Source organism: Pleurodeles waltl, chromosome 6 (genome assembly GCF_031143425.1).
Source record: "Pleurodeles waltl isolate 20211129_DDA chromosome 6, aPleWal1.hap1.20221129, whole genome shotgun sequence".
Classification (NCBI taxonomy): Eukaryota; Metazoa; Chordata; class Amphibia; order Caudata; family Salamandridae; genus Pleurodeles; species Pleurodeles waltl.
In genome coordinates, this window is record NC_090445.1 from 689,251,396 (window position 1) to 689,275,929 (window position 24,534).

At 44.7% G+C, this 24,534-nt stretch overlaps 1 protein-coding gene across 2 annotated transcripts in view; it reads right to left on the bottom strand.

Annotated features, from left to right (window-relative positions):
* The window catches only part of GPR26 (G protein-coupled receptor 26), a 287,674-nt gene that overhangs the window by 118,863 nt on the left and 144,277 nt on the right, over window positions 1–24,534 (bottom strand). For both annotated transcript variants that reach the window (XM_069239136.1, XM_069239135.1), the window contains exon 2: window positions 21,258–21,371. In XM_069239136.1, the coding sequence (XP_069095237.1) occupies window positions 21,258–21,371 (114 nt within the window). The remainder of the gene's footprint in view (window positions 1–21,257; window positions 21,372–24,534) is intronic.

Sequence of the window (24,534 nt, forward strand, 5' to 3'; positions counted from 1 at the left end):
ACTCCTAGCATTTAGTAATATTTTCTTACTGGAAAATGGACAGGAGGATGCATTGTGCACCACAAAATAGCACTAAATGCAAAACAACATGATTTGCAAGTGGTACAATGCTTGTGTTTGTTAAATATGCTCTCGCTGTAAGATTTTCTACCCCACATTACTCCTAATTACTCGAGTGGGTGTAATCACATTATTATTGGTAATTCAGCACCAAAGTGTAAATCAGAATTGTTGGAAAATGGGTTATTGGTAAGGGCAGGTAAGTACCCACACTTAGCAATAGGCCAGTAAACTCCACTTAGGTCCAGTTAGGTCTCAGTAAATTAAACCTAGCTCAACACTTGGTAGCTTGGCAACAAGCGACAAGGCTTAACTTAGGAGACATTGCGTAAAGCATTAAAATATCACAAAACAGTAATTAAATAAAACCCAGGAAACAGTTTAAAAATCCAAAATCAATTTATAACAATGGAAACTGTTTTTAGCTTTACAATGACACCAAAATGAATACAATTGGATAAGGAGAACCTGAGATATGAATTTCTAAAGAATTAATGTTTTTTCAGCACCTAGAAACAAAATGTGCCAATCTGGTCATCTGGTCGCACTTCGACTGGGGCAAAGTCAAAGTTTAAGGCCGACTGGCTCGGCTACAGCCCGCGGGAGGCCTCGGTCAAAAGTTTACCTTAGGACTTAGTCGTTTTTCTGGAGATTTTTTTCAGCTGGACCCAGTCGCCAGTCCAATCCGACCTACTGGAACTCTTCCTCGGATACGCGTCGTGGGAGCCCTCAGTGTAGTTTTTTACCTTCGGACGTAGTAATTTTTCGAGGTGAAAATCCTTCGACTGGGGCAAACCTGAATGTTGATCCGACGTCCTTGGAGTCTTCTTCGGATACCGTGCCTGGGAGGTCCCGGTCAACTTCCTACATTCGGACTTAGTCACTTCTTTGGAGATTTTCTTCACTGGGATGAACCTCAAAGTCAGGCCAGGTCACGGTTGAGGTAAGCCGGCTAGAGTTGCCACGGCGGGTCGGTCTCTTTATGGAGCTTTTTTTCAAATGTTCTCAAAACTTCTGGATCTTCTTCCAGATGTTCCTTTAAGGGTCTTTTGAGGTCCACAGCTCAGCCCAAGGTTCCAGAAGCTCTGAGATGCTCCTTGAGAGTGTGGACTACAACTCCCAGAATGCACCTGGTACAAACTCCTTTTTGGCCACTGGGCAGTGGTCAGCTGATCAGTTTCTTCAGGAGTTGGTGCGGGGGACTCTGGTTAGCAAGTCTTCACCTGTAGCAAACAGGAAGTCCCTCCTTGAACCATTTGAAGCCAGGCAAAGTCCTTCTTGTGGTGAAGCCCAAGTGTGCAGCTGGTGCAGACCTCCAGAGTGCAGTGTCCAGGTGCAAATCATGGGTCCAGCAGGGCAGTCCTTCTTCTTCTGTAGTTCTTCCTTGTTGGAATCTGATAGGGATCTGAGGTGTGGATGCAGGTCTGCCAGTTTTATCCTTGCTCCTGGGTGAAAAACAGGGGGGTCCTGGTTCTCCAATCAGGGACAAGGTCCTTCCCCCTGTGATGGCCTCTTCCTGGGAAGTGTGGCAAAAATCAATCCCAGGTAGCAACATTCCTCAAAAATCCATCATGGCTGAAAGTGATTTTTGGAGGTTACATCTGGCTGAGCTCACCCACTGGTATGGCTAAAAATCCTAAACACACCCCTCTCCTAATCTAATCAAGGGGGCACCTAATTGTCTGGGTTTGCATGATGTGAGGGTGTTGCTGGGTTGCTCCAAAATGTCCTTCCCTGCCTTTGTGCACCAGTTTGGCAGCCCTCCCCCTTTCCTTCTTCCCCATCTGCTAAGGGGAGATCTCCTCCCCCACGCACATCTCTTTGTGTTGAGCCAGGCCACTTCACACCTCATCCAGGCAGCCCGGCAAGGCTGCCAGAGACTGGCCAATCAGAGCAAAGCAGTAAAAACACTGCAGGGCGGAAGTTGGCAACTTTTCAGGTAAAGTTTAAAACTCCTTACCTGAACAAGTTATATTAAATCCCACAACTGGAAGTTGTGGGATTTATTACAACAATAAATTTGATAGCAAGCTTGTTGGTATCTGTTACTTGAGGGGACTTTTAAAATTAAAATAAAGTCTCCCCATTCTAGCCTATGAAAGCCATTCACTACAATGAGGGAAAGACACATTTGGTTGTTTTACCTCACCAGGGCTTATAAAACTATTTTTATAAGGTCCCTGCTTATAGTTACATGGCACCCAGCCCTAGGGGCACATAGGGCACACCTTAGGGGTGAAATATGTAAAAATAAGGTAGTTTAAGACTTTGGAACTACTTTTAATGCCAAAGTTGAATTTGCATGTAACTTTAATTTAAAAGCAGCCAGCAAGGCAGGCCTGCCTTTAAAATGGCAGCGGGCACCCCAGCAGTGCATCTATAGGGGCACTACCTATGCGGGGGGCCCTAAACCAACATACCCTACCATATACTAGGGACTTATAGGTAGGTTGACTTTGCCAATTATAATTAGCCTAATTTGCATACTGATTTTACACAGAGCACAGGCTCTGGGACTGGTTATCAGTACCCAGGGTACCATTAGAGTCAGGAAAACACCAGCATAAAGTGAAAAATGGGGGTAAAAAGTTAGGGTGCTGCTGCAATCAGCCCTGCTTTCTCACAAGAATTACTGGAATTACTCTGATTACAGTGGCGTAAATGAAATTCCACTCAGGCCTAGTCTTAATCCCCAAGAGGTGCTCCTCAGATCTGGCACCCTTGGTTAGCATTACAGTGTACTCCCCCTGTACTCAAGGGGAAGATACAGAAATGTCAAGCTCCTCGCGACTGTGAAGTGACCTCTTCATGCCAAGACACAGTGACAGTCGTCAATACGAAGCTCAAGTTGCACCTGATTTTTTGTGTCGACAGCGACTGTTGGTAATGACCACCAACACAAAGGTCTTCGAGCCAACAGTGACATTCCACGTCAAGCGCCAATGCAAAAGACCAATTTTGACTGCTCTTTGCACTACAACAGTGACCTCCTTGCAAACCCCGCTGACATGAATGTCAACTCCTCATGTGGACTTGAGAAGGTAACTCTTCAGTGGGATTGTTGTTTTGCTTTTTAGCTGAATTTGCAGGACATGCAATGTCACATTTTTTGAGAGAGCAGCGGATTTGAACTGATTTTTCTTGCATTGAGGAGTTGATAACATGCAGGCAGTATGAACCCTCCAATATGGTGAGATCAAGGATTGTTATTCAATCATTATTAATTGGATCCCTGAAGAAGTCCGGTTTGCTTTAATGAAACATGTTGGCCTGGGCTGAGAATTTCTTTTTTTGAAGAATAAAAATGTTGTGCATAACAGACACTGGCTCAAATATTCTGAATGGACTGAATGAAGAATGGATTTGGGTTTGGGTTTGTATATATATTTATGTATATATATTTTTTTTTTTGGGGGGGGAACATTCTAACACTCTTTTCGTATGTTTGTCTTCAGTGGAATGAACCTTGTCTCTGTACCCGACCCATGCCCCATTACGGTCAGTTTTATCTGGTGACTTTTTCCTCGTCCCGCACAACCAGGTACGGTTGAGTGGAGCTTTGCTCTTTTTGGCACTATTTTCACCTGAAAACTTTAAAAACTCATATATTTGGTTATGCTGATTGTTGTTTTGTTGTCATTTTATTTATGAAAATGTACTTAATTTTTCTAAATTGGCCTGGAATTATATTTGTACTGTGTCTTAACTCTATTACTGTTTGAGTTTTGCATAAATTATTTCGACGTTGCCTCGAAGTTAAGCCTGACTTCGTTTGTGCCAAGCTACCAGATGGTTAAAAACAGGTTTATTTAGTGTCTTTAGTGATTCACCCTTGCAGGGATTGTGTTTATTACTTGAGTGGGGCTCTCACCCCCTCAACTAATCACTCCATTTCTTATAGTACAGCATCCCTTTCTTCCAGCTCTGGCTGACTCTGAGACCCCTGTCACCTCTGTTACCTCTGTTCTGCTCCTGAGTTCGGACACACAGACACACACTGTTGGCTACTGCACCTCCTCTGACCCAGCAGTTCCTGGACTTTCGACCTCACCTCTGTCGGCTCCACTTGGCCCCCTGCTTGGCCATGTCTCTCGGACAGAGGATGTACTACAGCTGGAAACACCAGGCAGTTTCTCCTTCCATTGTTATAGCAGAAGTTGCAATGTGCTATTCTGAGCATCCTCTTCCACCCTCCTCCTCGCAGAGATGAACCAGATTCAGAGATGGGCATACATTACAGGCACTCTAAGATTAGCTCTACCGCCCCTCCCCCTGCTTTCCTCTTTCTCCATACAGCTTCCTCTCTCCTATCCCCGCCCCTCCTGTTTACTCCTCCGTCCTCTCTCGCGCTGTGCCTCTCATCAGTATCCATTAGGATCTCTCTCTCTCCACATAGCGCTGTGATCCGCAGCCCCCTCCCTTCCCCAGGGATGCTATGCACACAGGCCAAGAAAAAAAGGATGTGACGGGGCATGGGGAGGGGGTGGAATGTTAGCTGCAGACAACACAAAACAAACTCAATTATTGGCATGATAACTGTCAACAAAGTAAATACGTAGCGCACTTACCAGTACTACAGGTAAAAAGCCAGAAGGCAGTGTTCTGCGCCATGATTCCGCAACACAGATGCAATCACTGGCCCTGCCCACCCAGCAAACCTAATAAACAAGGTAAAGATCTGCAATTCCATCATGTCACTGCACAGATTGGGGCAACACAACTGTACAGCCCCTTCAACTATAGATCTAAAAGCACGCTTGCACTTAGAAACTCGCCAAACAACGCTTGAAAAGGGATGGGAGAACCTTCCTTTTAAACATACAGCCTATAATGATAAAATGAAAGAAAGAAACCACACAAACACGGCCTCTGGTCCTGTAAACCAAAACCACCAACGTATGAGACAATCACCAACCAGGTCTATAGCACGACTATTCAGGTTCAGGAGCGTACGGCAATGAGGAAACAAGCACGCCCTAGAAAGTCAATGCATCACACTCTGAGAAGGGCACACGAGTCTTAGGGCCAGATGTAGCAACCGTTTTGCATGTCGCAAACTGCGAAAAACGCAGTTTGCAACATGCAAAACGGCCATCGCGATGCAGAGTCACATTTTGCGAGTCGGTACCCACTCGCAAAATGTGATTCCGACTCGCAAATAGGAAGGGGTGTTCCCTTCCTATTTGCTACTGCATTGCGATGCTGAGTTGCTTTGTGACCGCAAAAGCGGTCGCAAACCTACTCGCAGTTACCACCCACTTCAAGTGGGTGGTAACGCATTCGCAAACGGGAAGGGGTCCCAATGGGACTCCTTCCCCTTTGTGAATGTCGCTGAAAATATTTTTTCACAGCAGGCAGTGGTCCAATGGACCACTGCCTACTCTGAAAAAATTAAACCAAATTGTTTCATTATTTTTTTGAATTGCAACTCGTTTTCCTTTAAGGAAAACGGGCTGCAATAAAAAAAAAAAAACTGCTTTATTAAAAAAAGCAGTCACAGACATAGAGGTCTGCTGTCTCTGCAGGCTACCATCCCTGTGAGTGCAGGGACTCACTATGGGGTCGCAATTTGCGACCCACCTCATAAATATTAATGAGGTGGGTCTTTGCGACCCCATAGCGAGTCGCAGAAGGTGTCTGAGACACCTTTCTGCATGCACTTTTGCGAGTTGCAATTTGCGAGTCGGTATGACTCGCAATTTGCAAGTTGCAAATTTTTCTCTTCCTACATCTGGCCCTTAGAAACGTAGCTGAAGTGATCAGCTCGCATCAGCAGTCCACAATGATGCCACGTGCACTCATATTACATTAAGAGATGGAACAAGTTTGAAAACCACTGAGTTAAGGAATGATTATTATAAAAGCGTTGTGCTTTCATGACACTCTATGTATTTTAAACAACTGACTGATACTAGTGACATGTAAAGTCAGGATCAACCTTTTGTGATGTAGTAAAAACAGGTGTCACATGGCAAACAAGGCGTGTAATCAATACCCCAGGATCAAGCTACTTCCTGACTGGGTTAATAAATATAAAATACCTAAAATAAATATCCTTAAAAAGAAATGTAAGAAGAACATTTAGAAGTAATTTCACTTGTGAAAAATCACCCATTTCATTTTCACGTGTGATGGCAGCAGGACGTATTAATTTATTTATACACCTAGGATCTGATACCACTTTTTCTTTTCCATCAGGACCTCCCCTACACTGCTCCAATTTCGGAAAACGTTGAAGACCTACCACTTTAAAAAATGCTACATTACAATTGTTGGACCTGGGCCTTTTACAGGGTTATTCCCCAGACTTTTTGCCTTTGCCTCCTTATTTTTCTGACATTATGACTCTGAGCCCTTTTTCACTGCTAATCAGTGCTAAAGTGCATGTGCTCTCCCTTGTAAAATTGATATGATTGGCTTATACCTAATTGGCATATTTAATTTACCTATAAGTCCCTTGTAAAGTGGTATCCCTATACTCAGGGCCTGTAAATTGCTACTAGTGGGCCTGCAGAGCTGCTTGTGCCACCCACTGAAGTAGCCTGTCAAACCTATCTCAGGCCTGCTAGCGCAGGGCCTGTGTGCGCAGTTTTCTGCCACAGGGACCTGGCATCTAAAGTTACTTGCCAGGCCCAGAACTCCCCTTTTACTACATGTAAGTCACCCCTACTGTACGCCCTAGCTAGCCCTATGGGCAGGGTGCCATGTATGTAGAAGGCAGGACATGTGCCAGGTTGCGTGGCCTGTCCTGGTAGTGACAAACTGCCTAACTTGGTGTCTCACTGCTGTGAGTGCCACCTTCTCATAGGATTACATTAGAAATGCCCTGCCTTATGTGTAAGGGGTATTGTCTGATTTATGAGGAGTACCGTAGGCATGTTTGGTATGGTTGTGACAGTGATAAGAAATGCTGCTTACTGGTGTAGGTATATTTTTTAATATTACAGAAATGCCACTTCTAGAAAGTGCGCATTTATCTGTGCTTATGACTCTGGTGTTTTTGCAGCTTGACTCCAATCCATGTCTGGGCAGACTGAGAGACAGTTGGGGCTTTGTGCTTACTTTAAAGACAGCCCGTACACAGGGAGGGTGGAGATGTCACGGAGGTGCAACTACATATTGTATAGTCTTCCTGGGTTGAGAGAAAGAAGAGGCGGGGCACACCTGCATTTGTAAAGGCTGTGCCCTGGCATCGCACAATGGGGTTCATTACCCCCCACTGATGTTTGAAGCCTGTGCTGGAGGAGAGAAGGGGCACTCCCAGAACCAGTTGTAACTGATTGGATCCCCCTCTCCTTCTCATTGACAAAGACACTGCAAACTTAGTATAAGTACAGGGGAATTTTCCAGAGGAAGCACGAGTGCTGCGTGCTCCCCAGTGCCCCCAGGACAGAAAGAAAAGGTAACCGGAGTAAGCGTGCTCCTAATGGTACCCCCGGGGCACGGCTCGCTCCATAGAGCGCCCCCGGGCCACCAGTCGACCTCTACTGTGGGCCAGATCACCGCTGCAGCCCGGAAGCTGCAGAAAGCACTTGCGCACCACATCGGGCGAGTGTACGGCAGCGGCCCTAGGAGGGAGAGGGACCTCATCAGAGGAGCAGGACTCAGGGGAGGCGAGGGGGACATCCTCCCCTACCCCCGGTTACTGCCATAGAAGCGGGACGCTCCTATTTTTAGCCGGGCATTCTTTTTAAGGAACAGGGAAGGGAGGCTTCACCGGAGGCCCCTTCCTTTCGCCCCCGTTGCTTTTGATGGGCTGCCTTGCCCCACAGAGATCACGGGCTCCAGGACGGGCCCGTTACGTACATCAGAGAGGGTTCTGACTGCCCCTCTCCCCTAGAAACTACGCGCAGCCCCCCTTTGAGTGCATAAGAGCACCGAAGGGCCCTACCACGACCTTCCAGGCACTAGGAGTGCCTTGTTCCACAAATATAAGGTACTTTTGGGGACACTGGGAGGGTGGTATGCTCCAGGGTTACATTTCTAATGGTATGTATTGGCTACATGTTCCTGTAATGGGCATACTAGGCTGATGTATGTTTACTTTCTCATGACTTATCATTTTATAAATGTTCCTGATAGAGGCCTTTTATGATATTTTCTATGACAAGTGCATTTATTCCGTGTGATTCCTGACTACTCCTTATGTTGCAGAATCCTGAGTACGTACGTGTTCCATTGTGACAACTGCTTATTCTCGCAGAGTATTAGTAACTTGTGTAATGTTCTGACAACTGCTAAGGTAGCAATGTGTAATGTTTGGTATAATTATGTTTTGTGAAATACAGTTTATTTTTACATAGCTCAGTGTTGTGTTTACTTTGTAGTGTACATCTTGCGTCACATGTGTTGTGTGTGCTGTGCAAATGCTTTACACATTGCCTCCGGGTTAGGCCTGACTGCACATGCCAAGCTACCAAGGGGGTGAGGCGGAGTTATCTTGGACGTGTAACTCCCTTGCCCTGACTAGAGTGGGTGGGTTCTGCCTGGCTTAGGTGCACACCCTAGCCAACCAGAAACCCCATTTCTAACAACAATGCATTAATAGCACACAACTCAGCTGCCTCTCACATCACTGTTTGCCTGTATATGTTTGTCTTTCACCCTGTACAGCACTTCTCTGCCTTTTGGCTAGGTCTTTGCAATAGAAATACCATATACATACAAACATACACACATACACACATAATTGAAGGTAGAAATCATTCAAAGTGTGACTATTTAATAACAAACGGGTGGTAAGTTGGGTTGGTAAACTTAAAACGTGTCTTTTTAAGTGACTAAATCACATGTGATGTGATAATGTGTATATTTAAATAACTATAAAAGAGTTGGCTTGTTATTTATGAGTTAAGAGTGAGAGATGATTATGCATCATGGCCTCATTAGCAGCCTTTAGCTGTGTTATTGTCCCAGTAAAGCAACTACATGTTCTGTCAGAAAAAGGACTTTACATTCTACATTATCTCCTCGTCCCCTCACCCTTGCAATAAATCTGACTGCATAGCATAGCATAAGATAACAACATAACATTATCTACTATGCCCTGGTATTTAGAAAAGGTCACCAAAAAAACAATCTATCACTATAGTTAGGAATTCAAAAAAACACAAGCACACACACCATATAGAGATATACCAGTGAACTATACATTGCGCAGCAGAGCGTATATATGGTACAAAAGAGCTGCTTCTGACGTTCCGGTACCCAATCTATTGACACTTCTTGATAAGATCTAGGTAAGGGATTCGTATTTGTAAAAGCAACCACACTTTAAAGGAAATGTATGCAGTACTGGATCAACATATGAATGTGGAATGAGAGACTTTGTTTCTGGTGCAGTGTGTACATGAGGTAGTTGTACAGTATAGCTGTGTTCTTTTAAATACAGGTGAGTATGTGAAAAAAGTTTCATATGTAGTTTTCATTCAGTGTGGACTAAATACAACATTCCGAAGATTCACGAGATCCTTCAGCTATGTTCTCAATATGGCCTTAGACAGGGCAGAACAGAAAAAGTATGAACAACCCATTCCAAAACAACACCTATCCATAGTAGTAGGAAATAGTGAAGGCTCCGAAGAGTACCTGTCTACAGGTAGAGTCTTCAAATGATGACATTAAAGAAGGCACTCGCAGTCCATCAGGCTTTGTTCCGGATCCTGAAGTTGTTGAGGCGTTGTAGTAGTTTTAAAGATGCGGTTGCTTGAGTTCCCTGTGGACAGCAATGCTGGATACTTGGTCTGAGACAAGAGATTGCCTTCAAACCCTCCTTATAGCCCGTAGGTAGGTGACTCAAGCCGTCGGGCTCTGGCTCATGGAAGGTAAAGTTAAGGTTGAACTAAATACAGTATAACACAGCTGAAAATCATACTCATTATGTTTGGATGTCCATAAGCTGTCCTCACTTGAAAAAGGAATTATACATTGATAAGCAACTTGCATTGAAAGTGATGCTAAAAGGAAAACAATAGAGAGAACCTGAATTCTCCTGCCATACCTAGATAGCGCAGAAACTTCGGATTTGTTCATGTTTATTCTGTTGTCCTTTTCCTCAAAGATTTCTCATTGAGTATAATTGATCAATGTCAACCCACGAAAATTCAGCACCATGGAGAGCTACGAGCCTGTCTTAAATGCTCCAGGTTTTTATCATCTGAATCTATAGAGTTACCTGAGGGGTGAGGGAATGGCAGATCACTGCCAGAGAGAAGACAATTATGATGGTACAATAAGGGTTTATCTGTATGCCACCCACATCACAGAAAGAACGTGGTGGCACTACATCCCAAGGGTTTACACTTCCGTTCTACTTATTGAAGTTATTCTACTATTGTTACCACCGTGTTGACCCAGATGTTGTATACATTATGTGCAGAAAAATGCTTTGTTCACCAGGTCAGACCCAGAAATTAGACTACAATCTGTTATTGCAGTTTACGTGGCCTTGTTGCAATATTCTGGGTAAAAGAGATTCTGCAAGGGCAACAGAAATGTGATTTTTATGAAGTACAAATAGTTACCCCAGTCTTACTAACTCAGAATGTAGCATTACTGACTCAAAGCTGCTATAGGGTTGAAAGCAAATGTAAAGTACAACTCTGAGACGTATTCTGGTCTTAAGAATCCAGTTGTAATATGTCTGACACTCGTTCCCTCAAAGAAAAACCGATGAGTGCCTCACAACGAGTGCAGAGAATCATTCCAGCTGTAACTCAGAAATTGGCAGTCGAATAGAACTAAAACAGAGAACTACTCAGGTCTCAGATGTCTGGATGCATGTGACGGGGTCTTTTATCCCGAGTCGAGGGGATATTGGAAGAAGGTGACAGACGCGGCACTTAAGGGTGTAGTACGTTTATTTTCTTGTTCGTTGGGATTGTAGCACTAGCTTTTCCGCCAAACTATTATATTCCAAGTCCAAAACTAATATAGATCCCTTTTCTTTTCAGGGTTCCTTGGTGTTCCCGGGACGGCTTGGTCCGGTTCGGAGGGAGAGGTCTTGTTCACCCGGCTCTCATGGCCCCAGGATTTCCCAAAACAAAGAAGGAGAAAGGAACAGGTAAGTGGGGAAAATTATTTATATACGGTTAATTGGGGTTAGTAAGGAGTGAGAGGGGGGGGGTTCTGTGGAGGTGGAGGAATGTGGGGTTACTTTTCTCTTGTGACTTCCTTTCGTTGTGCCCTTTCTGTGACCCCCTTACAGTTTTATTCACTGGTCTGGGTACGGTCCTTGTGTGGTTATTCTTCAGTTAACTGTGGTCCTGTTCAAATTGGCTCCCCTTCCCTACACGACCTCAGCCCTCCCTTCTTAGCCCCCTTAAACCCAGCCAACCACCCAGAACCCCAGTCCCAGCCCCGGTACGCTCGTACCTGACTTGGCCTCGCCCCTCCAGGGACGCGGCCGGCTTGTAGGGGATCTCCCGACTTCGTCTCGGCAGGGGCGGGAGGCGCCCAAGGGTTTCCGCTCTCCGTCCGTTGTTCCTCGTCCACGGCGGGGTTTCCCTTCTCTCTTGGCGGTCCGTGGCGTTCGTCTCTCCGGCTCTCCCTGACGTCGGCGTCTCTCTCTGTGTCGCGCGGCGCTTCTCCTCCGTCGGCCGTCCTTCCTGTTTTTGTCTGACGGATGACGTTGGACGTCATCACGTCAGGAATCCCTCGGGTGCCCCCGGGGTATCCCCCGGCGGTCGTTCGCTCCGACAAAGAACCGGCGCCCGGGGCGCCCTGTTACAATGCATTGCTACTGTCAGAATATTTTCTGTTTGTTAAGAAACAAGTGATAAATAGCAGCACGAGGATATCTCAGGTACAAGGAACTTATTATTTATATTACGGACATAAAAACTCAGCAGGGTTGATCCAGCTGTGATTTACAAGGATTGTATGGGTATACTCTGGCCCCAAGAACTAGGATGCCACACCACTGCCTCCGTAGTCATTGGTAGAGGTATAAGAAGGGTGAAGTGTTCCGGCTTTGCCAGAGGCTAACTTTGGCATCACCCATTGGGTATTCCTTCTGCCTAGAAGTCCTATGTAGCATCCAGCTGCATGGAAGAACTTTCACCACTGTGACTTACGAGCCATGCAATTCCCCTTTCTTGACTTGACATAGGCTCCTGACAGTGTAGAGCGAAACGTAAATGACTCGTCAGAACACACTGAGCCTGTCATTGAAGAGGTGTCTGCTCATGAGCCTGCTCAGCATCAGCAATTTTACAGCTCAAATACTGGGCCTGTTTTTCAGCTTTCAGTTAATTTTTTATTGTTTCATCCCTTCTAGATGCCAAACCTGCCAAAGAAGTAAAAAGTCAACAATGTTACTAAGCGTCACACAGCCCTAGTCCTTGACTAAGAGAGTCATTTAGAACCGGCATCCAGACCAGGAGAGTAGACGCTATGGCCTTCTCCTAGTGGGGGACCACCTGTCATAATTAACGATCCCTCCTAGGCAGGAATGTCTATTGCTGCCTTCACTAGGGTCAAATCAGTAGCAGCTCCATTGAATGCTCTGATCCTTTGTCGAGTGGGAGAAATAAGTGCAGAGCTTTTTTTTTTTACTGAAAATAAAACAAACACAATTGTCCTGATGTGCAGGGACTTTTCTCCCTATGCATGGAGCCTTTTTGCATTTCCCTTACTCATGACAGCTTTGCATGGCGGGGAAAATGAATCCCCTAAATAGAGCAGGCTGATTGACACTGTGATCTGACAGCTCAGCGATAGGACAGGCCACCGGCTCAAGGCATTAAACTAACAATGCTAGTTGAGGCTTTGCTTCCCCACCTCCTAACAGGGTGTTGGAAATGTAGGTGAAAAACAAATTTACTGAGATTTAACTTCTTTGCTAAGTCTAAATGAATTCCAATCAGACATAAAAGTAAAAAATGTGGAGCTGTGAAATGTTATTCTGGTCCCTGCAAATCAGTTGAGATATAGTCCAACAAAATAATCCTTGTGGGGGCAACTCAGATATGAGATTGCATCAAGAGATGGTTATACAGGCTAACAATCTTTGACTATCCAGCCTGGGCTTTGTTAAGGCAAATGAGCTGTAGTTTTTGAGTTGCTACTTAACATAGGTTCACTATAGTCATTAGGGTTTATATAGCTCAGGAACTTGATAAGGTAGTGCATTGCTGTCAAATGTTTGAGGAAACATGACTTTGTCAGTAGTTCTCAGTGGGAAATGTAGCTCCAGCCCTCAAGTTGGAGCTCTTGAGGGACTTAGTGGAAGGAGATGTATCTTAGACAGAGAAGGCATGAACAGGTTAAACTCGAGAAGCCACCATAGGCAGTCAACCATAAGATCAACTGTCCTGAAATGGAAGAATTCTGGGCACATTTGTGGATAGTGCAAGTTACCTGAGAGACATGAGTGGCATCACAAAATCAGTGTAGGGAGGTTGTTACCCCATTTGCAAATGATTCTGCCAGTAACACATCACATTTTCATCTGTCTAAGGGGGGAAGCCAACTGGGGCACCTGAAACCGAAGTGCTAAGGAAAGGGCGTCTAATATTGCAAGGTTGGAAGGAAAGCTAACAATGTATATCTGCACATGTGTAAAACAATAATTAAACAGTGTGTACACATACAAAAAGTAATTGAACAGCTATATTACAATCAAATTAATGTCCTTATCCAAGTTTCAGATAACAATTTATTACAAGAGAAGTCTCAGTTTCAAGTTCATTCTTGGATGTTTTAAAACGGATTCCCAATTCCAACGATCTCCGGTCACAAATTATATAAGTCTTTCCAAACTTTGTTCTGTAATCCAATTGAAAATCCCAGAACCAAAAAAACTAAAATGTATTTGAAGTTTAAACAAAATTGTTCACTTGTATATCCATCATATGATCTCCACCAACAATAATCAAATTAATGTATAATCGTTCACTTGTTTGTCCGTCAACACGTGTTTCATTCGGGGAGTACCCCTGGATTTCCTCAGGACCAGTTTGACGATACATTATGGGCTAAATTTACCACCAACTGGCACAATGCAGCACAGCAAGCAAAATTGCTGCACTGCTTTGCATCACATAGAGAGAGCAGAAATGTATCATATCTTCAAAACATGATGACGTTCTTCTCTCTCCATGTACTGCTACCATTTGTGCTGTGTAGTTTCTACTTAGGCATCCTTGTGCCATAGTGCAAGGGTGTCCGATTTTGGTCAGAATAGATTTCCTGCACATAATCTATCCTTTGAGTCTATTCCTTTGTGTGTGTGCCTCAGGATGCAGCACATATGCATAGAAAAAATAACAAGGAGAACCAAAGACATTTCTTTTTGCTAGCCCAGCCTCATGGAGGAGGAGGATTTTGGTGTTAATTCATGTCTACATGTCTTTGCAGATATGGGTTTGCATCAAAATCCATGGGTGTTCGCAGAGGAACACTAATGCACCACCAATGCAATGCCTCCCATATGCAAAGTAAAACAAAACAGAGCAATATGCTGTATTGCATTACTTTTGTTTTTGCTTCACTTTCTAAATACCAAAAAGGATTTTGTGTCAGATATGCATTTACAATGTAAAGCAAACGCAACACAAAATGTTTGTAAATCTGGGTTTATATCTTCCAACCCAAGGAACCTCCATGGGGAGTATCTTTGCCCCAAGTCTGGCATGTTTAAGCATACACAACTTTCAAACGAATTTCATATTTTCAGACACAAATCCATTCAAAAATGATATGATTCTATGGCACAGGTATATCAACAATGTTTTGGTCATCTCCAGGAAGAAGAAAAAACAGCACAAATGTCTTTTTAGCTGGTCAAACTGTCAAGATGCATTTTTAAAATTCTAAAATGTTCTTTCACAAGTTCTGATTCCCATATCTATTTCTTAGACTTAATAATCCACATCCAGGTTGAGTACCAAGACATACCATAAACAAATAATCCTTAACAACCTCCTACTCTTTGAAAGCCATCACCCAAGAGCACTCTGTATAAGTCTGCCACACGGACAATTCTTATGTCGGTGCAGGAATTGTGCAGAACTGACACCTATGATGAAGAAGCACAGGACCAGTCTAATAGGTTAAGGAAACAACTATACCCAGAAACAGTCCTACAAAGAGCAGGAAGAAGAGGAAATATATAACCGAGAATCCGTTTGGTGACTTTCCTTAAATCACACTCAGAAAAATGTACCTACGTCACAACATTCATTCCAGCTTTTAATGAAATAAAGGAAATCATTAACAAAAACTGGAAAATTCTAAGCAGTGGAAACTTTAAAGGGCCTAGATCTCTTTTCGCATTTGAGTGATCAACAAACTTGAGGGACCAACATGTACATACAAGACAACAAAAGAGATCAGAATAGGATCTATCACCACCAGCTGTGGGCTACCCACAGTAACAAGGCTCTGACCCCATTCTCAGTGCTCTGCCCCGCTGCCTCTGCCCAGCAGCACCACACGAAGCCGCCGGATCGATCCTGCGATCCGTCTGGACTGCCTCACCACCTTTTTTAATTGCTGTAATTGTTGTCATGTTAATTGTTCATTTTGTAAAGTATTTTATTTGTAAAGTGTAAATGTAGTCTAGTTTTTCTGGATCCTTAGTTGCCCTGTTCTGTTTTGCCTCCTTGCTGTGCCCTGTTGTTGCCTGTGCTTTGTTTGTCCATTTTCCTGTGTTTTTCCCCCCGTGTTTTTTCCCTCCCGCCTCCCTGCCAGCCTCTTCCACCTCCCAGTAGTACCTATGAGTAGCCTCTGACCCTGATCTCAGTAATCTACCCACTTCCTTTGCCTTGCTCCTTGTGTCTGCTGCCCACTCAAGGCCGCCTATTTGATCCCCCGGTCCAGCTGGACTGACTCACCGCCTTGTGTAATTGCTGCAATTGCTGCAATTGCTGTCACTGTAATTGTTTTTTGTAAAGTGTTTTTTTTTGTAAAGAGTAATTATAGTTTTGTTTTTCTGGATCTTTAGTTGCCCCGTTTTGTTTTGCCTCCATGCTTTGCCCTGTTTTTGCCTGTACATGTTTGTTTTTTCCCACAATTTTTTCTATCCCCAACTGCCGCCCTCTGTCTCCCTGTCAGCTCCTCCCACCTCCCAGGACTACTTATGGAGGTTGTTGTGCATCTGCGCAGCAGGCACGCTGCTGGCGCACCAAGCTCAAGGCCCCCTGTGCCTGTCCGCGCTGGTACCATGCCCAGTACCAGGAACCCTGGCCCTACTCACCCCCAAAGATACTCCTCCGTGGATCTCGATTCTCTTGACCTGGGACACAACAACAACTGCTGCCTCGCATCACTCCTCCAGACAGTGGGACCATTTACCTGCACCCACTGCTGATACTCCTCCACACTATGACTGACCACCATCACTGCCACTAACGCTTTTCCATCCCTGCCGATCAAGATGGCCTTGGAACAACTCAGGTGCATCCTGTTCAACACCAGATCACCCTGCAAACATGCAACCAAAGCCTTGGATACCATCTCTACCCTCGCTCCTGATGTAACCCTCATCACAGAAACCTGTCTCACCCCAGCCTCGGCCCTGGACATTGCTGTGGCAACACCCTCCTGGTACAAAATGAAACACTGTGATCACACCAATAGGCATGGAGGAGGCATCACCATCATACACAAGGAATCAATCACCTGCGCCAACACTAATGACAAAACACATCCATCATGGAACACATGAACTTCCAGCTCCAAGCTGATGACAACACCACCTCCAAAGGCACCCTTGCATTCAGATCACCAGGACCAAGAACCATCCTCAGCGACGTCATTACTGAATTCATCACCCTGCTTACCACTTAATCCGCACACTACGTCTTCCTGGGAGACCTCATCTACCACCTGGACAACCCCACAACACCAACACCACTGACCCACTGGAAAGACTGGCCAACATTGGCCTCAAGCTGCTGGTCATCCGCCCATGCACAAAGCAGGACACACGCGGGACCCCATCTTCACATCCAGCAACAGAATCATCTACAGCCACACCACGGAACTCACCTGGTTGGACCACTACATCGACCACTTCACCTTTGCCGGATCCCTACGCACTACCCCGTCTGCCACAGTGCCCACTCCTGTGGCTGGACCAAGGTCACTCAGCAACAATGAACCAACACCTTTAGCACCTCACAGCTCACCGTCCCCACCAACTTGGATCAGGCAGTACAGAACTTTAACAACTGTATCATTAGCGCATCCAACCTGGTCACCTTGACCTAACCAGGCACGACCTACGGAACCATCAAAAAAGCCAGCAGGTTCACCCCAGAATGCAGCAAAACAAGACACAGATGCAAACAACTGGAAAGAAGATGGCACACCAGCAAGAACCACGCAGACTGAGCCAGCTTCAAAACGGCCCTCAATGACTACCACGTCAGGCAAAAGCCATAAAAAAAGAGGCCCTGACCCACCGGATCGAGAACATTACCAACCAAACAGAGGAACTCTTCACTATTGTCAGAGAGTTTGCCTGCCCATCAGCCATCGAAAACACCATTCCCCCCTCACAAAAACTCTCAGATGCCCTCACAGACCACTTCCACAACAAGATAGAAATCATCTACAGTAACTTCGATCCCCAACCCTTTGACCTCCCCAGCATCCCATCAACCTCCACCACCGACCGCCCGCACACCACATGGGGACAACTCAGCACACCTAACGCAATCACACTCATGAGCTCCATCCACTGGGGAGAACACACCGACCTCTGCCCCCACAGCAACTACAACCTTGGAAGAAACAAGGTCATCTGCCAGCTCACCACAATCCTCGATGCCTCATTAACCACAGCAACTTTTACAGAAGCCTGGAAACATGCAGAGATCAGACACCTCCTCAAGAAGCCCTCTGCAGACTCCAGCGAGCTCCAGAACTACCAGCCAATCTCTCTACTCCTATTTACTGCCAAGGTCCTGGAGAAGGCCATCAAACTCCAACTCTCTGAACACCGGGATAGAAACAACCTGCTAGACCACTCCCAATCAGGCTTCAGAGTCAATGACAGCCCTGAGACAGCTCTAATAGCTGCAACAGATAGCATTCCGTGCCCTGCTCGAAAGAGGAAAACCAGCCGCCCTGATCCTATTCGATCTCTCCACTGCCTTTGACACCTTCTCCCACCAAACACTGATCAATGGACTATGCAAGATTGGAATTACAGACGATGTGCTCAGATAGATGGAATCCTTCCTCATAGAATGCACCCAGAGAGTCTGCCTCACCTCTTCACCTCACAGGTCAAGCACACCATCTGCAGAATTTCCCCAAGGCTCCTCCGTAAGCCAAATACTCTTCAACATCTACATGACGCCACTCACAGACGTTGTGAGATCATACATCAACATCATCTCCTATGCTGATGACAGGCAGTTCATACTCTTGCTCTGAACAGACCCTACCAAGACAAAGACCAACTTCCACAACGGTATGGAGAACGTATCTTCCTGGATGAGGGACAACTGCCTGAAGCTCAACATGGACAAAATGGAGGTTCCGATCTTCAGCAGACACTCAACCCTCTGGAATGACTCCTGGTGGCCAGCAATGCTCAGACCCACCCCCACACTAAAAGACCATGGGCACAACCTCTCCATCATTCTCAACAGCGAACTCTCATGAAATGCCAGGTCAACGACATTTCCTCAGCCTGCTTCAACACACTCCGCAAGATCTTTAAGTGGCTCCCCAACAGCATGAGAAAGACAGTGAAGCAGGCCCTCATCACCAGCCGATTGGACTATAACAACGCACTCTATGCAGGCACCACCACCGAAGTCATTCAAAGACTACAGATGATCCAAAACGCTACTGGAAGACTGATCCTCAACCTGCCAAAGAGAACCCACATCATCCAGAGCCTGAAGTACCTCCATTGGCACCAGATCCAGAAAATATGCCACTTCAAGCTCCTGACCCATGCCTACAAAACCCTCCATAACCAAGGACCAAGGCATATAATACCAGTCTCTGGACAATAAACCTTCTAAAATGAGCAGCCTCTTTTGAATAAAAAATACACATGATTTCACAACAATGTCATGTGATTGCACATCTGCCTTGACACTAGATATATGTTTACTATATACACCTGCACAAGCAGTAAATAGGCAGAATATCTTTGTTAGTTCAATATTGGCTTTAAGGGTGATTTACACATTCATTCTGTCACTGGATGTGTGTACTTTAAATGCTAATATAAATATTTATGAGCAATTAACAAATCTGTAATATCGGCCTTTCTTAGCAGAGGGCAACCAAAAGTATCAAAGTTGAGCTTAATGTAGACCATTTGGTGATTCACAACCAAGATGGAAGCTACATCCATGGACATCTGATGACATTGATGCAGCCAAGCCCACGAATTCCCAGTGATGTAGACACAAGCTTGATAAACGAGTGCTTGTTACTGGCATCAATGCCTACTTCAAAAAGATCCCAACCCACCTGCTAAACTAACATTTGAGATTGTGGACACAGGTAAGCAAAAAGCAGGCACAGTCTCATCTGGCAACTAAATGGTGACTGGCTCTGCATATATCACTAATGGAATAGACTCATTTTCTTCCAAAGATGCTTAATATATACGGAAATGCTTCTGTTATTATTTAAGATATCTGCAAAGGGTGTCCTATGTCCTCATGTCCATGTCCCACGGGGGCCCGACCAACTATAGTGATGATAAGCTAACCCAAGACTCACTTATAATAATTTTTGATACACAAAGAGTTGGGAGGAATCCACCTCCACCACTGTGAGAAGTATGCTTTGAATAAGTCATTTAGACTCACTAAATGCATGTTTTATTTGGTGTTTAACAACATACTGCCAAAGGGCTTATACTACACTCAGTCTCCAATATGGTGTAATATATGTGCATCTAAATGTTTTTACTTTTGGCTGTGTAATTTCTTTTTCAGATTTTTCCATTCAAGAAATGGAAGTTCACAGTAGGGGACCACACACAATAGACGTAAGTCTAAATCTTTTCTACTTGACACACAGCACAATTTGTCTATATTGAGTCCCCTTTGACTTAGGTTAGGGTTGGGTAAGCTCTAATGAATTGCCACTGACTCCTTTTGGGCAATAATGACAAGAAACATGTTGACCACGTAATTAAACCCTGGGACCCATTATGCCCTATGAGTTCAAGTCTTTAATCTAGAGATGGGTTATTTCCAGGAATTAATAAATAAATAAACAAATAAATAACTAAATGAATAAATGATACTTTGAAATCCAAAGAATTTTAAATTCTTCCCAATCTACCATACACCAACCTGCTCCAGACAAGCAAAGGCATGCGCTTCTGGCCCAGTTGGAAAACAAATCCTGACAAAGGATCTCCATCAAAGTCCCAGTTACGGGGCCCATTGGATATTGCACCACTTTTCCAACATGGAGCATAAGCTGGTGATGAAGCATGACACTTTGGTTGGTGAAGTTCAGTGCATCATGAAAGGGATAGCTCTTGCAGCCTGAGGGTCTGACCTGCATGACCTTGCCCAGTGGTACCATTCCTTTCTGCAGAACTTCACACCACTTTTGTACATGTTTAAGGTGTCCTTGGCCTAGGAAAAGAGTCAATGAAGTTGACAGAGATGTGGTTTGCCACGACAGAGTTTAGCAGAATTCAGAAATAGTGTGGCTCTTAAGTTTTGAATGAACAGAAAATGCTGACTTTGAATTTGGATATGCCTAAGCAAAGCGAGTTAGTGAGCCAGTAATGCCTGGCACGGCTATATCTCATCCTCAGCAAGTGATAGGGGTAGAAAGGTTAATCTTGGAGGACACACTAGGATCCCAATTGATTTTGACATCCATAGTCCTGACAGCGGAGATTAAAGTGAGGCATTGACTCAAAGCTACTGAACAAAGGGAGTCCCGTTTTTATGTGGCAGTATAATATAGGTTGTGAATAGCATTTAGACAACATTTATGAGCAGCAGGGCCATTTGGCAATTTGTTACACAAGATGAACTACAAATCAAAGGGCAATGGGCAGATAATAGTCTCAGGATTAAGGTGTTTTAGGGAGTGGACAAGGGGTTCAGGAGCATGTTTGGTTTTGGCATTGGATCCATGATGCGCTCAAACACTGGATCCAGGGGAGATGTGCAACTAGATTCAGGGGTTGCTGAGGCACTTGATTCAGCAGGAACAAAGGCAGGGGATTCAGACTGTGACGTTCAACTCACCTTGTAATGACATATGGTGCAAAACAGAGCAGGAAGGTCCCAATATAGGTGCTAATTTTTTTGGTCGCTCTTTGCCTTCTTCGCTTTTGTTCCTCCAGACAGCGTTGACGCACACTGCAACATGTAATCGAGAAAAGAAAAAAGGGTAGAAAGATTGATTACAACATTGCTTGGGTTATACCGCACTGCCACACACTAAAACATTCAGCAGAGGCAGGTAAACAGAGATGATGTCACTGTCTGTGTTGTACTGCACTGCCATTTACATTGAGGGACTGAGAGCAGGTCATGCCATGTGTAACTGAGCACAGCCACACACAACAGCCAAGAATTATACGTAAGATGTTGTTTGTACACGTGTGCGTGTGTTTATGCATGTATGAGTGTTGTACACTACAGCATCCAACAGAGGAAAGCAGGTCTAGAACCCATCACTCCACGTATTTAACAGCACGACTACAGACTCATCATTCAGTAGAGAGAGATTGGAATGGGGTCCTTGAGCACTCCCACTGCACCTTGCATGCTTATGTGTACATTATTTCACTTCCATCTAGTATATGGTGTGAGCATGGGCCTTTGCAATTAAACGACTTCGCCAAGTCTCATATCTCAGGAGCATCTTATGACAAATTACCAGAACTTTTAGAACTTAAAATCGAGGTGCAGGGATATGGAGCAACACAACTTCGCTTCCGGGACCAAATCCCACGGTGAGTCTTTTAATTACTAATACTCTAATGGGGTCTGCTTCACTTTTTGTGAGATGTCCACCCAAAATTTATAGATTTGTCTTACGCTACAGTGTGCATTTCTAAAAAAATGAACTCTTAATTAATATTCCAGTATGCATACAGTCCCATATATACACAGACAACACGTGTTTCGAGTCAACCGTCTTTATCAAGTTCAATTTGATCTCTCTTTACAGTCTGAAATAGTCTTCGATGGAATTTGAGATTAACTGGTCCCTCGTGTTTGCAAAACCACTAACTATAACATTTGAGGTAATTCACGAAGCGATGTTTAGTCAAGAATCTTTTCAGACATTATTTATATTTAATTGTCTCCCCCTCCAAAAGGCATCGGGAGATTTGATGATCTACGAAGTAGCCTGAAGCACACCAAATAAAAGGTTGAAATCCAAAGTAATGATTTCAGTAACCTATCCACTGTCCAGAATAGATACAGTGGGGCAGGCTTTCCTTTCATTCACATCCTCTAAAAATCGTGTTCCAAATTAAACCAGTGTCCATTGCTGGTCTAGCGGGCCATATACTAGAGTTAATTTATCCAGAACCAGGAATATAATACTGCAACCAGATGTAGGTGCTGTCAAAGGCTTCTCAAGGAAGAGTTTGTAATTCTGTGACCAGCTGTATGTACATTCGAAGAGTTCTTAAAAGGATATTGCAGGAGTTTTGCCTCAGAGACTTTTTCAAGGCTTCTGTATCTCAAATGAGCTTATCAGGAGAAGTATTTATTGTAGAGGGGGCCAATTGGAGATCCATGTGAATCTCTTGTGAGGTGAAGTGAAAGGAAGGCAGATATCATATTTCAAAAGGACGGTTGTGGGTTATGGGTTGTTCCACACAATTACTGGACAGGCTTACAGTACACGGTCACAACTGTGCTGAGTTCAGTAGACAATCTACTTGTGGTTACATGTGCCTGGGATTCAAAACGAAACACACGTTGGCTGCATATATACTGGGCTCTTTGTATACTGGAATATGAATAAAAACGTGTTTTTGGAAATCCACACTGAGTACAACAAATTCATGATTTTTTTTGTAGGAACAACTCTCTATATGAGAAATAGACCCCCAGTAGAGTATTATCACCAGGAGTTTCCCATCTCCCCTCTTTTGTTGTCCCCAAGTACCCCCACCTTTCTGGGATTTATTTCCGATAGTAAAAAATATTTGATGGCATTGGGCTCTCGCTAATTAAAAAAGAAAAACAAATATTTGCTTATGTTTAGTGTCCACCGTTAGAAATGGGGTCTATGGTTGGCAGTCAGGTTACCCCCTGTCCAAGCAAGGACCCTCGCTCTAGTCAGGGTAAAGGAGAATCACACTCAGTTAACCCCCACTTACCCCCTTGGTAGCTTGGCCCGAGCAGGTAGGCTTAACTTCACAGAGCAGGTGTAAAGTATTAGTACCAACACACAGTAATACAGTAAAAACACCACAAAATGACTCAACACATGTTTAGGAACATAGCCAATATTTATCTAAACAAAACAAGACCAAAACAACAAAAATCCGATATACACAAGTCAAGTTATACATTTTTAAAGATTAAACTCAAAAATAGCGCTTAGAAACACAAAATGCTTCGATGAGGTGATAACACAGCGTCGTGACAGAGTCGCTCCCAACAATCCGATGCCAACGGCGCCGGATACGGAGTCACACAGACTCCCAGATACAGTACCTTAGTAAAGTGTGAAAACAAGGCGTTGCGCGAAGTCGGGGATCGTGGCATCTTTGGATCTGAGGTGGCGTCAGTTCTGGTGCTGCCGAGGAAAAGGAGCAGAGGCATCAGGAAGAGGCATTAGGTCCTTGCTGCAGAGCGGTGAAGGTGAGGCGGCGGCGGTGTGAAGCGTTTAATCCATGCACTTCGGGCAAAGTCAATATCCAGTGGTCACGACGTGGTGCGCACTTCGGCAGGGCTGTAGCGGTGTCAGGCCTGCGAGGATCATCACACTCCAGCGAGGACCATGGAGTTGGTTGCAGGCAGCGTAACGGGATTCGACAATGGCGTCGGTCCGGAGTTGTCCATAGTCGGTTTTCTTGGATTTTTACTAGCTTTTCCTTTCAAGGGCCCAGGGACTGGATAGGGCACCTCTTCTCGGGGCAGGAATTTAATTAGAGAGTCCAAGTGCTGGTAGGGGACATCTTTGATGGCCCTGAGACTTCAGAACAGGGGGCAAGCTCAGTTCAAGCCCTTGGAGATTCTTCTCAAACAAGAATATACCACAAAGTCCAGTCTTTGTCCCCTTTCGCAGGCAGAAACAGCGACTGTAAGATGGCCCAACAAGCACAGTCACAGGCAGAACTCCTCCTTCAGCTCTTTAGCTCATCTCCTGGGCAGAGGTTCCTCTTGATTCCAGAAGTTATCTAATTTTCAGGGGGTTTGGGTGCTTTCTTATACCCCTTTCTGCCTTTGAAGTAGGCCTACTTCAAAGCAAAGATCCTTGTCCAGGCAAGGCCCCAGACGCACACCAGGGGGTCGGAGACTGCATTGTGTGAGGGCAGGCACAGTCCTTTCA